This window comes from Argentina silus (genome assembly GCF_951799395.1).
Source record: "Argentina silus genome assembly, chromosome: 19".
Lineage (NCBI taxonomy): Eukaryota > Metazoa > Chordata > Actinopteri > Argentiniformes > Argentinidae > Argentina > Argentina silus.
Genome location: NC_139673.1, coordinates 15,652,109 through 15,668,218, shown reverse-complemented (window position 1 = coordinate 15,668,218; position 16,110 = coordinate 15,652,109). Strand labels below are relative to the sequence as shown.

Below are 16,110 nucleotides of genomic sequence, written 5' to 3'. Positions count from 1 at the left end.
AGAGAGGCCATACCTCAGCTGGTCTGCACACTAAAGATTATTTCTGATTGAGTAGTGTTATATTGAAAGTAGTAGCCTATCATGAACCTATGGTAATTTCTGTCTCTAACACAACATTCCTTCAGTGATTTTAATTGAGTTGAACCAGACCCCTCCTCTCCACTGCAGAGTCTGTGTGTGCGTGCGTGTCTACTCTCCATCTGCAAAAGACTGAAAGAGACTCTCACTTCAAATTATGAGACCAGCTGCCCAAGAAAAAAAAAGTATACCACTTTTCCACTGAAATGCAAATGCAGTTTTATATTAAAAGATAGCAAAGGGATAATTCACTATATCACACGACACAGCTTGTTAGTACTGCAATGGCGGGAAATACATAGTCTTTTCATATTTACACATTAAGTGACGACCAAACAAAGAAATTATAAATATCTCTTTTAGTTAACTTTACAACAGTTATATGTGACCAATATTTTTTAACATAAAAGAGCACTATTAAATAACTGGCATCAACCCTATCATTTACAAGGCTTGGAAACACAGTGGTTAAAATAATCCAGCAAAAACAAAAATGTTCTTCTCCAGTGAGTAAAATTAATACAAGTCAAAACAATCATGAACTCCCTTTGTACAAAATACTCTATACAACAAAATCAACACAATATCTTCAACAATTACAAATGTTGGCTTGTCTGCTTATGCATGGTAAAATCTGTACAGTTAAGCAACTTTAGCTGAGTGGGCGGGACTGTGTGTTAGCGTGGTTAATGATTGGAGCAATCTGATTCTCTGTATGTCTGTCAGCCAACTGGCGGAGACTTCAGGTAAAGTAGCTGCCAAGACCTTCTCTCATTGGCCTCAGTGCTGTGGAATTCTCATCTAGCAGCAAATCAGCATGTTGCTGAACTTGTAGAAGTTACTTCAAGATACTTGGTTTTGAGAATTCAAACTGATATCTGTCCAAAGAAATCCTCCAAAGTCCACTCTCTGTATTCTCACGACAGACAGAATAGCTCGTAATGTTTATCTAAATGGAATATATGTTTTTACATGTGTGAAATTAATGTTTCAAAAAACTTGTCAGTGGTATATTCTTTGACTATTATGACCCCTCTGTGGTACATGGTAATCTCATATAATGTTCCATATTTCACAGAGGGCAACATTTGAAAACTAGGCCTACAAAATACACTGTGTTCCTATAGTCTGAGGAAGACACTGGAAGTGCATGGTGCTCTGCAGACCCAGGTACAACAGAACTACTTTAATCAGAATGTTTCAAAGAATGCCAAGCACATTTTACAACCTCCAAGAAATATAAATAAAAACTGAAAATAAAAACAAACACGTTTGGCACTCGTACTTCATCAAGACTGCTATCCCCGAGGACCACAAATGGTTTACTTGCAGCTCTTAAAAAAAAATAAAGTGTCTCCTTTGTTTTTTTCTTTTTCTTCTTTCTATTGATTTAAAATGAATGGACTTCAAAAAAAATAAAATATATATTGCTAATGCAGTTTGGAGCACCAGCTTAAAATGACCAGATAAGTCCGTGGTTGACTTGAGAGGAGGCACAAAAACAAGAAACGTCTCATCCCAAACGTTGTGTTCATCTCCCAGTGGAGAGTTCACTGTCTGTCCTGTGACAGGTCATGTGATAGGCCTTCTAGAGCCGACGGAGGAGGAAGCATGGTGACCTGGTGAAGTTCCACCCTTTGGCACTGTCATAAATATAGACTATTTGAATAATAACGGGTTCATACTGTACACGTCTATCTACACATCACTCTCACCATTCTCTAAAATCAGCAAACCCACTCTGAAGTACAAAAAGTTCATAAATAGTGTTGATAAAGACGTTGGCGCATGATGAGTGGCATTAGAGACAGAGCATTTTCTTACATAGTCCAGGAGTATACGTTTTTTTAGCTTTGTCAAAAAAAGTTCACAAAAAAAAGCAATGTTATTATACACAACGAAGCGGCCTTTGTCCTGACGGTCTGCGTCCTGTCAACAAGGCTCCAGACATGTCCTTTGTTGTCTCTCTCTGTCGTTTCGTTCTCAAATAGTCTCTTTTCTTTTTCCAGCATGCTCGTAAATTGTCTCTCAGTCTTTTGCCTGAAGGGGGCAGTAGTGAGTCAGTCTGCAGAGGTGAGTGGGTAGTGTAGTAGCAACAAGCGTGTGTGTGTGTGCATGTGTGTGTGTGTGTGCGTGTGTGTGTGTGTATATATATATATGTGTGGTGTGTGTGTGTGTGTGTGTAGGACGGAGTCCGGGGTTCAGAGGGCGGAGGAGGTGCCAGGTTTGTGTGTGTGTGTCTGTGTATATACTGTATATTAGTATTGATTATGTGTGGTGCATTCTGTGTGGTGTGTGTGTAGCATGAGGTGTGTATACTGTGTATGTCGGTTTCTGGCAAAATATGTTTGTACCATCTGAGTCAATATTCATGTATGGATATACTACTACTTGTTGTACCATATACATGTCAGCAGCGATGTGTATGTGTGTGTGATGTGTGTTTGTGGCTGTTTGTGTTTACTGATGTATGGTAGTGTATCAGTGTGTGTGAGGGGTCAGGTAGAAGGTGGTGGTGGGGGGGGGGGGGGGGGAGTGGGGGGCAGGGGGAGGCATCCCTCACACCTCGCTCTCGGTGGAGGGTTTGCGTGTGGGGGCCCAGCCGGTGTCGGGCAGGCTGTGCGTTGGGGCGTGGCGTTGGGGCGTGGCGGTGGAGGGGGTGAGGGTGTTTATTGACGAGCATTCGGACGTCTCCTCTTGCAGCAGCTGCTCCGTCTCTCCGTCATCCAGAGAGGCGCTGCTGGCCTGGAGGGACACCGTGTCCGTACGCATACACGTGTGCAGACCACCCCCCCGCGACGGCTTCAGCTGCTTCAGGTCCTCCCAGTACAGCTCCTCGCTGGACAGTAGACACACCCCCTCCACGATCCGGATCTTCTCCTTGGTGTAGCCCCCGTCCCCACACCCCTGAGAAGGAGAACACCGTGAAGAAGAGCTATAAGCATCGTTAGCTTTCAGCAGAGAAGCCATTTTGGAACAATTAAAAAAAACAAAAAAAAACTGCAAACTCTCAAGAACAGGCTGATGTTTTAAAACGCAACCCATGCACAGCCATTATAACAAATAAATACATGGTAAAGCTGTGCTCATGTTTGGTTAGTTTTGTCATTTGTATGAATGTTTCTACTGTGTTGACTGTTTACGGTCGTTTCACTATGAATAGTATAATGCCACGTGATTAGATACTGTATTGAGAAACCAATCAGTGGTCAGAAAAAGCATAGGAGAACTCAATAATTTCAACAGGTCAGTTATCATATTTATCTAGAACATGGTCCCCTGCCAGCACACCAAGCAGAGACACAGACACAGACACACACACACACACACACACACACACACATGAGAGAGAACAGGTAGCATGCTGTGTAAGCCTGGGAGAGAGGGAGAGAGAGAGACAGAGAGTGTTTGTGTGTGTGTGTGTGAGAGAGAGAGAAAGTGTGTGTGTGTGTGTGTGTGTGTGTGTTGTGAGAGGGTGTGTGTGTGTGTGTGAGAGAGAGAGAGAGAGAGAGAGAGAGAGAGAGAAAGTGTGTGTGTGTGTGTGTGTGAGAGAGAGAGATAGATTTTAATACAATTTGAGAGGGAGTGATCCCCCATGCAGTGTGACTACCTCTCCGCAGGACAAACGGGTCAAAAGATAAAGGGAGAGAGGGAGTTGTAAGGATGAGAGAGCTGCAGTGAGGAAGAGGGGGAAGAGGAGAAAGGAGAGATGAGTGGTGGTGATCGGTGGTGACTGTTTGTGTCTCTATGTTGCGTTCATGAAACAGCGCCATCTACCTACAGCACTTGGGAGCCAAATAGAGTCAACTGATATTTGTCTCAATTGTTACACAGCCATACCTCTTGAAAAAATGGTCATAATAATAAGCATACATACATCAGAAACCAATGGATTCATATCCAATGCATCCATCCCTCTATTAAACATGAGTTAATGTCCTCATATGAAACAGACCCAGATATGTGTAGGTACCTCTTTCTTATATCGTAGCTGGTTGTAGATGGGAGGTTTCTGAGACGTCTCGATCTTGACCTCTTGTGTGGACGTCCTGTACGAGGGGTTACTGTAGGTCAGGTTGCTCACTCCGGGGTCAGCGAACTTGGACTTCTTGTGTCTGAGGGCAGAACAGGAGAACAGTCCATAAGTCTGTAGGCTATAGATGTCAGAGCTTTCTGTGTGTATGTGTGTGTGTATGTGTCTGTGTGTGTGTGTGTGTGTGTGTATATGTATGTGTGTGTGTGTGTGTGACTCTGTGCAAGTGTGTAAGGCAAGTGACCGTGCCGTGAAGTTTACCTGTATATGATGAAGGCAGCGATGAGTATCAGGATGGCCAGAATGGTCAGAGCTCCACCAATCACGTAGCTGATGTGAAGTCCCTCCCCTGTGAGACATGACAGTGACTTCATGAACCAACCGAATCCAATTCCACTGCTGTTACCTCAATAGAATTACATCTTTTACATCTAAAACACTTTACAAAGCTAATTGTTGTTGATGATAATAATAATAATAATAATAATAATAATAATAATAATGATGAAGACAGTATTGATGATGATGAAGCTGATAGAGGTATTTTCTCACCGTGAGGAGCGGTCACCACGTTGCTCTGTAAGCAGCCCTCCACACTCAGGCTCTTACCCGTGCAGCTATAAAACAGGATGAAGACAGGGCGGCCATTAGTACACACACCTGGGCTAGGTTGCTTAGTCACCACTAACATTCACTCTAAAGTGTGGCTGTAGTTCACAGCACATGAATCCAGTATCAAATTATGTGTTTCGTTGAATGAGGATTACTTTTTATTTTATTTTTCCATGACACATTTATGACACCGGTAGTGATACACTTTGGTTTACGGAATGTAACCCAGGTATCAAACCGAGTCGACTGAAAGTGAACCTTCTTTAGCTACAGTGCACGCTGCAGTGTACGTACTTGACCAGCGGGGGTCCTCGCTGAGGCGTATCTGTGGGGGTTTTGGGGATCTTGTTGGGGGCTGGGGTGCTGGTGGTGCCTCTGTCTGGGGAGGTGGGGACATAGCCTGAGACTGAACCAAACAAACACATCAGAAATGAGTAACACATAGCTTAAGCGATCACACACACACACACACACACACACACACGCACGCACACGCACACAGCTCTGATTGTAACTCACTGGTGGAACAGGGTCTGCTGTCGGGCTCGTCGGGGCAAGCACACGCAAAGCTGTTGGTCTTAGCGAAGCAGAGGTGGGTACAGCCTCCGTTGTTTACCCCACAGTGGTTAGTGCCTACAGGGAGAGAAGACTCTTAGAGCTCTGACACACACCACCATGGAGGTGGAGCACTACAGTCAGATCTACATCTTCACCATTCAAACTCTTAAAGTTCATAACATTGAAGGAAGGCTGCACTGTCACAACATTTACACAACATCAGAAGCAACCGGGTCGGCCCTCGGTTCCACTGGTGTCTTGAAGCACCAAACACGGAAAACACAGTCCTCAGTCCTGTCCTGTTTGAAAACACAGTCCTCAGTCCTGTCCTGTTTGAAAACACAGTCCTCAGTCCTGTCCTGTTTGAAAACACAGTCCTCAGTCCTGTCCTGTTTGAAAAGACAGGCTTCCAGGCCGGCGTTGACTAGGCAGGAGTGTGCGTTTCTGTCTGATCTGATCCGGTCTAAAAACAAGTCTCCTTACCCCCCTGCCTTTGAGGAGACACCACTATGATGTCCATCAGACCCTCCACATTGGCCAGCACTGTCTCCTTGCTGCGGCCTGTGTGTTTGTCCACCTGCTGGATGGACTTAGTCTGCCAGTCCGTCCAGTAGATCCAGCGGTCTTGCTGCGAGAGTCGGGAGAAAGGGGTTAGAGAGGAGGACACCGGCTTCAACTGGGGGGAGACAAGGGAGAGAAAGAGGGAGAGGGGAGAGAAAAAACACAGACAGGGAGAAGTGGGGGGGGGGGGGGAAGGGGGGAGGGGAGAGAAGAAGGAAGGAAGGAAGAAAAATGAGGGTCAGAGATGAAGGGAAGAAGAGGGAATGGTTAAGTTTGATGGTTCAGTATGAGTGGGAGGAAGGAGAGAGAGAGAGTGAGTGAGTGAGTGGACAGTGAGTGGACGAGTGAGAGAGCGGGTGAGTGGACGAGGCAGCCAGGAGGAGGGGTCAGGTGAGTGATTGACAGCTGGGTACCTGTGTGAGAGCAAAAGGGTGGGAGACCGGGCTCACGAGGATCTGCCGGAGCTTTCCGTTCAGATCGGAACTCTCTATCCGGTCTAGATGAGCATCCACCCAGAATATCCTATAGAAACACAGGAGGTTTTAAACACCCATACACAAATAATACGCATCTCCCTCCCTCCCTCCCTCCCTCCCTCCCTCCCTCAGATAAGTATTTGAATGTGTATTGTTGCGCCCTAGCGTAACAGTTGGTAGCCCAGACGTTTGTTTCCTGTTTCTCTGACCTGCGCGTGTCATAGTCCAGTGTGAGTCCGTTGGGCCAGCCCAGGTCTGTGTTGATCAGAACCTTGCGGTCCGAGCCGTCTAGATGGGCCCGCTCGATCTTAGCAATGCTACCCCAGTCTGTCCAGAACAGGTACCTGCAGTGACAATGAAACCCAATGAGACCCACTCACAAACGCACACAAACATGATCTTTCAAATCTTTCACCTTTCTCCCTCAATCTCCCTCTCTCCCATCCCTCCCATCCCTCTGCTCCTCTCTCACCCTTTGCTGGGGAAGACAGCAATGGCCCTGGGTTCGTCCAGGCTGTTGTTGACTAGTACTTTGCGGCAGGTTCCGTCCAGGCGGGCCACCTCGATGGTGTTGCGACCCGTATCGGTCCAGTACATGTTCCTGGCCACCCAGTCCACAGCCAGGCCGTCCGTGGTCTTCAGACCCTGGCTGATCACCGTCTCCATCCCAGTACCGTCCAGGTTGGCCCGTCTAACCAGCACAGGAGGGGTTAGCACAGTCAGGGAGATGGCTACACACACTTACACTTACATGTATGTGTGAGTGTGTGTATGTGTGTGTGTGTGTACCTGATCACATCGAGGCTGACATCAGTGTAGTACAGCTTCATATCCACGCTGTCGTAGTCCAGCGAGATGACATTGTGCAGCTCGGGCACGGGCACGTGTACGTCCGTGTGGTCGTTGGTATCCAGGGAGATCCGGCGTACGCTGACGCGGTTGGAGAAGAGCAGGTAGGTCTCGGGGGAGTCCTCACATGTCCGTCCGTCCGGCTTCAGGAGGATGCCGGTTGGACAGGCGCAGGACGTCCCGTTAGGGCGGGGCAGACACAGGTGGCTACACCCCCCGTTCCTCCTACCGCACTTATTAAAACCTACAGAGAAGAAGAGGGAGGGAGAAGGAGAGAGAGAGAGAGAGAGAGAGAGAGAGATCACAAGAGGGTTAAACAGGCAAAGCAAACAACATTTGATATTGATTGAAGCATATCAACACATCAACATACTAATCCAACCCTCCCTCCCTCCCTCTAGCTGTTCTGAGGTCAGTATAGCGGTCAGGTGACTCACCCAGTGGTCTCTCTCTGTCCACCGCCTGGATGTCCATGAGGCCAGGCAGGTTGGACCGGACCGTGATGGTGTTGGCGCCGTTCGTCTTGTCTGCCCGCTGGATGCTACGGCTCTGCCAGTCGGTCCAGTAGATGTGTGGTCCCAGGAGGGTCAGACCATACGGGTGCTGGACCGGAGACACCAGGGTCCGGCGGTTCAGCCCGTTCAGGTCTGCCGCCTCAATCCTCTACGGAAGGGACGGAGGACAGGGGAGGGGAGAGGAAAGGGGAGGGGAGAGGGGAGGGGACAGGACTGGGTTACCTCACTGACAAATCGTTTTGGTATTTTGTACTCAGTGGAAGATGTTAAGAGCCAGTCACAGACAGTCACTGGGGTCAAAGGTGATGATGAGGTCTCTGATCTGGGGTACCTCTGTGTGAGCATCTGCCCACAGTAGCTGAGAGCCGGCGGCGTCGATGGCCAGTCCGTTGGGCCAGCCCAGGTTGTTGCTGATCAGAACCACGCGGTCCGAGCCGTCCATCGCTGAGCGCTCCAGTTTGGCGTGCTCGCCCCAGTCAGTCCAGTACATATACCTGGAAGGAGGGAGTGGGGGAGAGAGAGAGAGAGAGAGAGAGAGAGAGAGGGACAAGACTGAGTCAGAACCTGTGAATGTGCACCCATCCATCAAAACCACCCATCCATCCACCCACCCACCCACCCATAAATACAAGAGTGGGGTTCTAAGCAGTTAGTAATACATAAGAGTTGCGTTTGGTTCTCTCTCCGTACCCCATCTCATGGTAGAGGGCGATGGCCCGCGGGCTGTCAAGGTTCTGCCAGACCAGAACCTTCCTCATGGACCCATCCAGGTTAGCCACCTCGATGCGGTTGGTACCGGTGTCGGTCAAGTAGATCTTACGACCCACAGCATCCACAGCCAGACCATCCGTGGTCATCAAACCTGAGGGAAGGGGGGGGGGAGAGGGGAGAGGGAGAGAGAGAGAAAGGTAATTCATTGATTTTCAAATCATCAAGGATAAAGTCACAGGACTCATTTCGACAGGTGTATGAGGATAGTATGTGGATATGCTGTAAAGGACTGAAGTATAAAACAAGTGGAAGTGTCCCTTTACCTGTAGCAATGATTTCTTCATGGGCGGTCCCGTTGATGTAGGCTCTGCTCACCTTCTTCAGAGTGCTGTCAGACCAGTACACTTTACCTGCAGGGGGCGACAGACACACACATCAGGTTTAATGTGACTTTTCAATATTGGTGGAATTAAGAATCTAAACAATGTAAACAAACATGACAAACACAACATTTCTCTTGTTGTCTCTGCCTCATATATCTCTCTTGCACAAAACACACAGAATGGCTGACACAGACACACACACACACAGCATCTACTACCCACCCTCTTTGGGGTCCACTCCGATGGCGATAGTGTTCTTCATGGAGCCGTTGACAGCCAAAACCACGTCCGCAAAGTAGGGGATGTCCAGAGACACCATCCTGATGTCTGTCCTCCTCGCAAAGATCAGGAAACTGCTCATCCCTGGAGACGCCACGACACACACAACAACACACACGTTCACATGCTGCTATATGGACTTACTGTCATTATTCTACAACTCTGAGTGCAGGTCTGGAGGTTAGTTAGGATATGATAGTATAGGTATGGGTTAGTTATGGTTATGGTTAGTATAGTGGTTAGTTTTAGTTATGGTTAGTATAGTTATGGTTAGTTATTGTTATGGTTAGTATCGTGGTTAGTTCTAGTTATGGTTAGTATAGTTATGGTTAGTTATAGTGATGATTAGTATAGTGGTTACTTATAGTTATGGTTAGTATAGTGGTTAGTTACAGTTAGTATAGGGGTCGTACCGTGAGTGCAGGTCTTGCCGTCCAGTTGAAGGTTGATCCCGGTGGGACAGGCACAGCTTGAGCCTTTAGGGGGCGGAGCCAAGAGACACAGGTGACTGCAGCCACCGTTATTCACCGCACACGGGGTCCGCACTACAGAGAGAGAGAGAGAGGGAGGGAGGGAGAGAGAGAGAGAGAGAGAGAGAGAGAGAGAGAGAAAGAGAAGAGATATAGACAGAGGGTCAAACAGGCAGAGCAAATAACAACAAAGAGACAGAGATGTTGCTCATTCTTTCTGACCAGACAATGTGGGAACATTACGCTTGCCCAGTACCCTCTCTTTGACCCTGGGTATAGTGGGGGTAGATGGATAATCAGCCAGCCAGACAGCCAGGCAAACAGGCTGACAGGCAGATGGTAGAGACATTCCAGACATCCTGAGGATGATGGTGGAGCCCCATACATCACTCTGATCAGTGGATGATAGTGGAGCACTATAGTGGAGCCCTATACATCACTCAGATCAGCACAGCTTCAGCCTGGAATGAGCCCCAGGTGCTTTCTGCTCTCTGACGCACAGATCACAGATCTAGGATCTAGTTTACCTGGCCGGGCTGGCCCCCTAATCCCCCCAGTGAAAGAGAGGGACACTGGATCTGTTGTGGGGGGAGGAGGGGTGGAGGCCAGCAGGGGGGGGGGGGGGGGAGAGGCCAGGAGGGGGGATTTTCCACGGTCTTGTCATGAGAGAGTAGGAGGGGGAACACACAGATGCACACATGCACACACACACACACACAGACAGACAGACAGACAGACAGACAGACAGACAGACAGACAGACAGACAGACAGACAGACAGACAGTACCTGTGGTGCGTTGGCGGTGGAACATGTGGATGTCCATGAGGTTCTCCAGGTTCTCCGCCAGTGTGTGTCGGCCCAGGCCCGTGAGCTTGTCAGCACTCTGGATGCTCTTGGACTGCCAGTCCGTCCAATAGAGCTTGTCCTCGTGGAGGGTCAACCCAAATGGGTGGGGCAACTGGCTGCCAATCAACACCTGGAGGGGAAGAAGTACTGATGATGATGATTTTTTTGTTTTCATGTGACTGTTTTAACTGATGATGCTGAAGATACATTTCCATCCTTGGATGGACAAACAAGTGGAATCTAATCTAAGAAAATAAATAAACAGGATTCTACAATGTATATTCATGCCGTTTCTGGCTGGCTACGGTGGCTGGCCAGGGACAACTCCCTGGGCCTCCTTACCTGTCTATCAGAGCCGTCGAAGTTGCCGAACTCGATGGTCTTCATGCCTGCGTCGGCCCAGTACAACCGCTGGGTCTGGTAGTCGATGGCCAGTCCGTTGGGCCACGTCAGGTTGGAGGAGATGATGACGATGCGGCTTGACGCATCCATCCCAGCCCGCTCGATCTTAGGGCTCGCCCCCCAGTCCGTCCAGTACATGAACCTATACAACACCACAGAAATGTGCAATAAAGCTAAGAACGTTCATTTACTTTTACTTTAATACCGCATGCCATCAAACTGGTACATATGGAGTGAAGCTTATGCAAAAGTTCATTTATTGTTCTCATGACCACTGGCTTTTATCTTGTGTGTATATTGTTGTGTTGTTGTTGTTGTTGTTGTTGTTGTGTTGTTGTTTTTTACTGTGACTGCACTACATATTTCACTTCTGGGGACAATAAAGATATTGATTGATTGATTTTACATACTCATCATACAGGTTATGTATCCATGGTAATATACACAGAACCAAAGGTAAATGGTCATCGGTTCTGAGACCCCTGACTCACCCTCCGATGGGGTCCACCACAATGTCCCTGGGTCGGTCCAGGTTCTCCCAGATCAGAACCGTACGCATGGTCCCGTCTGCGTTCGACACCTCGATACGATCTGTACCTGCACACACACACACACACGTCAATATGGATAAATCCTTACATTCTACAGTCTCTAGTCTTAACTAGAAAACAGCTAATGAGAAGAGTGTCCTTACCTGCATCTGTCCAGTACAGCTTGTCGGTCACCCAGTCAATAGCCAGGCCCGCTGGGCTCTCCAGGCTCGTGTCCACCACCACCTGACACAGGAGGACCACAGGGCACGATGGCATTAGACTGACTGACAGAATACTGTAGAGTGACGGTGAAACTGAACCAGACGAAAAATCTATGGCAACTCCACACTCACCACTAGATGGCAGCATTACATTAACTGTTGTAAAAATGCTCATCTGAAAGGATTAGGAAGAGTCATCCCAGATATGATGGGCAGAATACTTTTGGTGATGTACCCTGTCCTAAGGGGGCGGTACCCACCTCCTGTTTGGAGCCGTCCCATTGGGCTCTGTTGATAGAGTCAGTGGTGACGTCTGTCCAATAGATGAAGCCCTCCTTGGCGTCCCAGTCCAGTGCCACTGCGTTGCGGACGTCTGCCAGAGGGATGACGTCATCGGACATGTCCTCGGTGTCGAAGCTGACTCGACGGATGTCCGTCCTTCGGGCAAAAAGCAGGAACTTGTCAAGACCTGATCAAAGACCAAAGGTCGTCTGTCAGTGCTCTAGGTTTAATAACGGGGTCAGCATCACAGCAAAAATCACAACACACACTAGCTAACACACACTCCTAGCTTCACACAAGCTAACACACACTCCTAGCTTCACACTAGCTAACACACACTCCTAGCTTCACACAAGCTAACACACACTCCTAGCTTCACACTAGCTAACACACACTCCGAGCGTCACACTAGCTAACACACACTCCTAGCGTCACACTAGCTAACACACACTTCTTGCTTCACATTTAGCTAACTGGATACAGGGCAGTGATTTAAATTATAGCTCATATTTAGACTAATGCAATTACTAGAGTAATAAACTTAACAAGAGCTTGTAATAGGATATATGACTTTTACAGCTGAGCCTCTTAACGATCTACATTAACATGTCAACGGTTATGACTGTATTCTGTCTGAGGTGAGGTTTAGCAGACTAGGAGATGTACTCACTCAGGGCACAGTTATGGTGGTCCACCTTCTTGAACCCTGTAGGGCAGGCGCAGGTGTACGTCTTGTTGCTGGGGAGACACAAGTGGCTGCAGCCCCCGTTGTCTGTCCCACAGCGGTTACGGCCACCTGGAGGACAGGAGAGGAGACAGTCAGACGTAATTTTTTGCACTGATTGTGTGTCTGTGTGTGTGTGTGCGCGCATGAGTTTTGTGCGTGCAAGTGTGTGCGTGTGTATGTGTATGTATGTCTGACCTGCAGGCTGTCTTTGGGGGTGCAGTATGTGTGTGCGTGCGTGCGTGCGTGCGTGACTGACCTGCGGGCTGTCTTTGGGGGTGCAATGTGTGGATGTCCATAGGGAAGTGGAGCTTGTTGCGGATGATCTCCTGGTTCTTGCCAGTGAACTTGTTGGCACTGTTGATGCTCTTGGTGTGCCAGTCTGTCCAGTACAGGCTGTCCTCAAACACAGTGATGGCAAATGGGTGGGGCAGGCCTATAAAACATATCAGAAATAGAAACAACATTAAACAACAGCACACTGCAAACTTGTAACCACTATTTGAGTGATCCAAATACAGCTCTACACTCACACTAACACTTCTATCGGATCATTAGCAGAGAAATACGAATCTTCAAAGCATAAAAGCATAACGTTGGACCAGATCTGATTCCTCACACCATCTAATGAGGATGAATCTGTCTGTTTAGTCACATAACCTCACTCCCTCCCTCCCTCTCTCTCTCTTTCCCTCCCTCCCTCCCTCCCTCCCTCCCTCTCTCAACATAGGGCAACAGAATCAGCGGCACATTTGGCGTTGCAGTACGTCTCTCAGACCCTATCCAAACATGATCCAGTCTCCAAAGCAGTGGTTTTGGCAGCTGTGAGGGTGTCCCCCTATTCCAACTTCGTCAGAGCTGCTCTCACTTAGCTAGTTTTTTATTAGATTAGCTCAGCTGCGTGTCTCCACACTTTTCTCAATTGTTAGGAACACGACTCCTCGTGTCCTCTCCTCTGATTGGAGGAGAAGATCTAGGTTCCTCCCATTACATTTGCTCCTCCAACCGAGTTTCGAACAATTGAGTCGAGTTTCGAACAATTGAGAAAAGGCTCGTGTCTGTTTGAGGAAAGGCGTTCCATGCATTGCTGCTACAATAACCTGTCCTTAGTCCAGAGAATGAATGTATTCATCTGAGTGGAGTCCCCCAGACTAGGACAGAGTTTTTTTTTGTTTTTTGAGTAGGGCAGTCCCACTCTCATATATTTCACGACTCTCACGACTCTGTGACTCCAAATTCCACTGCTAATGTATGTCTGAGACAACAAAAAACGTCTTGTAGAAAATAGCAATCTTACATCTCAATGCATCGCTAGCCCAAATAAATCATTTTGGAAGCACATGTACACACATATCCTGACATTGCGGTTTTAGTCATTTTGGGACAGTTTGCTATTTTGGAGTCGCGAAAGAGTCGACTATCGACTTTGAAATTAGGAGTCGGGAGTCGACTCCCAAAACCGTGGAGTCGTAAGCCACGACCCGGGCCTCCTGGCCTCACCATCTCTCCATTCATCTGAGCTTGATTCTGTTATTGGCCCTGCTGAAGAGAGCCAGTTGGACTAGTTGTATGAGCAGAATGCTGAATGGATGGAAAAAGGGCGATTTTCCCCTCGTTTCTCCCTGCTCATACAAAGGGTTTGTGGTGCGGGCTGCTGGCGTAAGGCTTTTAGACAGCGCTGACATTTAATGACAGTGTTTTACAGCGCAGCGTAAATGTCTCGTGGTAGACGGAGCCAAATCTAGAGCCAGAGAGTACAATGATAAACAATTCAGTGAATCTGTGTGTGTGTGTGTGTGTGTGTGTGTGTGTGTGTGTGTGTGTGTGTGTGTGTGTACACGATGGACAAAGTATAGGTTAACAGTGTCACTAGTGACATTGAGGCCACAAGAGAGAAAGCAGACAAGGGATTATTTCACTTTCCCTCCCTCACAGGGGGTAAATGAATACCCCCTACATACCCCTTGGTAAGACTAATATAGGCTTCAGGGGAAGACTGCGCTTTCTTTCTCAAAGTCTCTGTCTACTTCCCTCTCTCGCTCCCTCTCTCTCCAGGTGTGTGTAAGGTGATACTGGGTGTGTGTGGGGGGGTTGTTTTCTGATCTTATCCAGGAGGGAACGCATGGTTGGATACGTGTTGGAGGGGGGAGAATAGAAGGACCCTGTCCCTCACTGGCAGGTAGCAAAAGGGACCCTGGTGTTGTGGCCACCTGTCGTTTTTTCTATCGCTTTCTCTTCTTTTCTCTCCCTTCCCCCTCTCCAAAGGACAGCTGCAAGGTAACAGTGAACCTTCCATGGGGGTCTACACACCTCCCTCCCTCTCTCTCTCTCTGTGTCCTTCCTCATTTCCCCTCTGCCCCTCACCTCCCCCATTGTCTCCATTACCCCCCCCTCCCCCCCAACCCCTCCTCCCCCATTCCCACCCTGCTCTTCTCCCCCCTCAAGGTGCACAGGTGTGTGTAGGGAGGATAAGGGTGTCACCCACACCACCCACCAGATACCCATGACAGAAGAGCTGGCATGGCGCCAACTAATCCACATGCACGCACGCACACTTACACACACTCACACGCACACACACAGACACACACACAGACACACACACACAGACACACAGACACACAGACACACACACACACATCCCATTTGTTCTGGCTGTTGTCTGAGCAAACAGAGGGTCTGGTGGAGGGACAGGGGCAATTACAGCCTTTTATCCTGAGAGCACACATCATTAAGGACTGCTCACAAGGCCATACACATAGCCACCGACCCCCCCCCCCCCACACACACACACACACACACACTCCCCTTCTGCTCCTCCCATCAAACACTTTCCATGGGCACCCCCTCCTTATCCTCTCCTAAAACGCCTCCATCTCCTCATCTCTAAAACCTCTCCATCTCCTCCTCTGTAAAACCTCTCCGCCTCCTCTGCCCCCCTCATCTCAAAACACACTTCAACTCTACAACTAAAAACTAAAACTAAAAAGTGTCAAAGAGGAGACTCTCCAACCTGAAACCACCTATTACTCAAATGACACAACACCCCCTCATGACAAACAGCAAGGCTGTACCATGAGGACAAGGTGTGTGAAGGTGTCACTGTCGCGTAGAACGCATCGGTTTTCATTAGACTTGCAACAGTTGAGTTGAGTTATTTGTCTGGAGATTTGCTGGTCTTAGCTGGGGAGGAGAGCCAAACACACGCACACACGCATGCACACACACACACACAACTTTCCAAGTCATGAGATTTATGCTGACATTCATGGAAGCGGGTGCATGAGTTTGTGTGTGTGTGTGTGCATTTGCTCTTAAATGAAAATGTGGCACTGATTAAGCCGGTATGGTAGAATGGAGCTTGACAGTATATCTCCCCCACGGTGAGAGCGTGTGTCAGCTTCTCACTAACACCACGGTGATTTATCAAGAGTTGAACTCTGGCCAGACCTTTACGTCTCTCTCTCTCTCTCTCTCTCTCTCCTCATCCCTCTTTCTTTCCCTCCTGTGTCTGTTTTCCCTCTGACTGAGAGGAGTTTCATTTTCCGGCCCAACTGTTATTTAAGGGGTTTGAGG

General features: G+C 48.2%; 1 protein-coding gene across 2 annotated transcripts in view; it reads right to left on the bottom strand.

Annotated features, from left to right (window-relative positions):
* Positions 1 to 272: 272 nt before the first annotated feature.
* lrp4 (low density lipoprotein receptor-related protein 4) overlaps positions 273 to 16,110 on the bottom strand; it is a gene marked incomplete at its 3' end in the record, with an annotated part of 55,286 nt that continues 39,448 nt past the window's right edge. The window contains exons 15-38 of one of the 2 annotated variants that reach the window (XM_083690929.1): positions 12,794 to 12,970; positions 12,481 to 12,606; positions 11,789 to 11,997; positions 11,469 to 11,550; positions 11,266 to 11,371; positions 10,715 to 10,916; positions 10,313 to 10,502; positions 9,469 to 9,600; positions 8,999 to 9,139; positions 8,717 to 8,803; positions 8,373 to 8,544; positions 8,014 to 8,176; positions 7,605 to 7,830; positions 7,108 to 7,411; positions 6,791 to 7,009; positions 6,528 to 6,662; positions 6,256 to 6,364; positions 5,765 to 5,909; positions 5,243 to 5,356; positions 5,018 to 5,129; positions 4,664 to 4,728; positions 4,373 to 4,460; positions 4,052 to 4,193; positions 273 to 2,985 (exon numbers count right to left, since the gene is read on the bottom strand). In XM_083690929.1, the coding sequence (XP_083547055.1) occupies positions 2,638 to 2,985; positions 4,052 to 4,193; positions 4,373 to 4,460; positions 4,664 to 4,728; positions 5,018 to 5,129; positions 5,243 to 5,356; positions 5,765 to 5,909; positions 6,256 to 6,364; positions 6,528 to 6,662; positions 6,791 to 7,009; positions 7,108 to 7,411; positions 7,605 to 7,830; positions 8,014 to 8,176; positions 8,373 to 8,544; positions 8,717 to 8,803; positions 8,999 to 9,139; positions 9,469 to 9,600; positions 10,313 to 10,502; positions 10,715 to 10,916; positions 11,266 to 11,371; positions 11,469 to 11,550; positions 11,789 to 11,997; positions 12,481 to 12,606; positions 12,794 to 12,970 (3,794 nt within the window). Of the gene's footprint in view, positions 2,986 to 3,708; positions 3,751 to 4,051; positions 4,194 to 4,372; positions 4,461 to 4,663; positions 4,729 to 5,017; positions 5,130 to 5,242; positions 5,357 to 5,764; positions 5,910 to 6,255; positions 6,365 to 6,527; positions 6,663 to 6,790; positions 7,010 to 7,107; positions 7,412 to 7,604; positions 7,831 to 8,013; positions 8,177 to 8,372; positions 8,545 to 8,716; positions 8,804 to 8,998; positions 9,140 to 9,468; positions 9,601 to 10,312; positions 10,503 to 10,714; positions 10,917 to 11,265; positions 11,372 to 11,468; positions 11,551 to 11,788; positions 11,998 to 12,480; positions 12,607 to 12,793; positions 12,971 to 16,110 lie in introns of those variants that run through there. The other variant, XM_083690930.1, reaches the window with a different exon arrangement.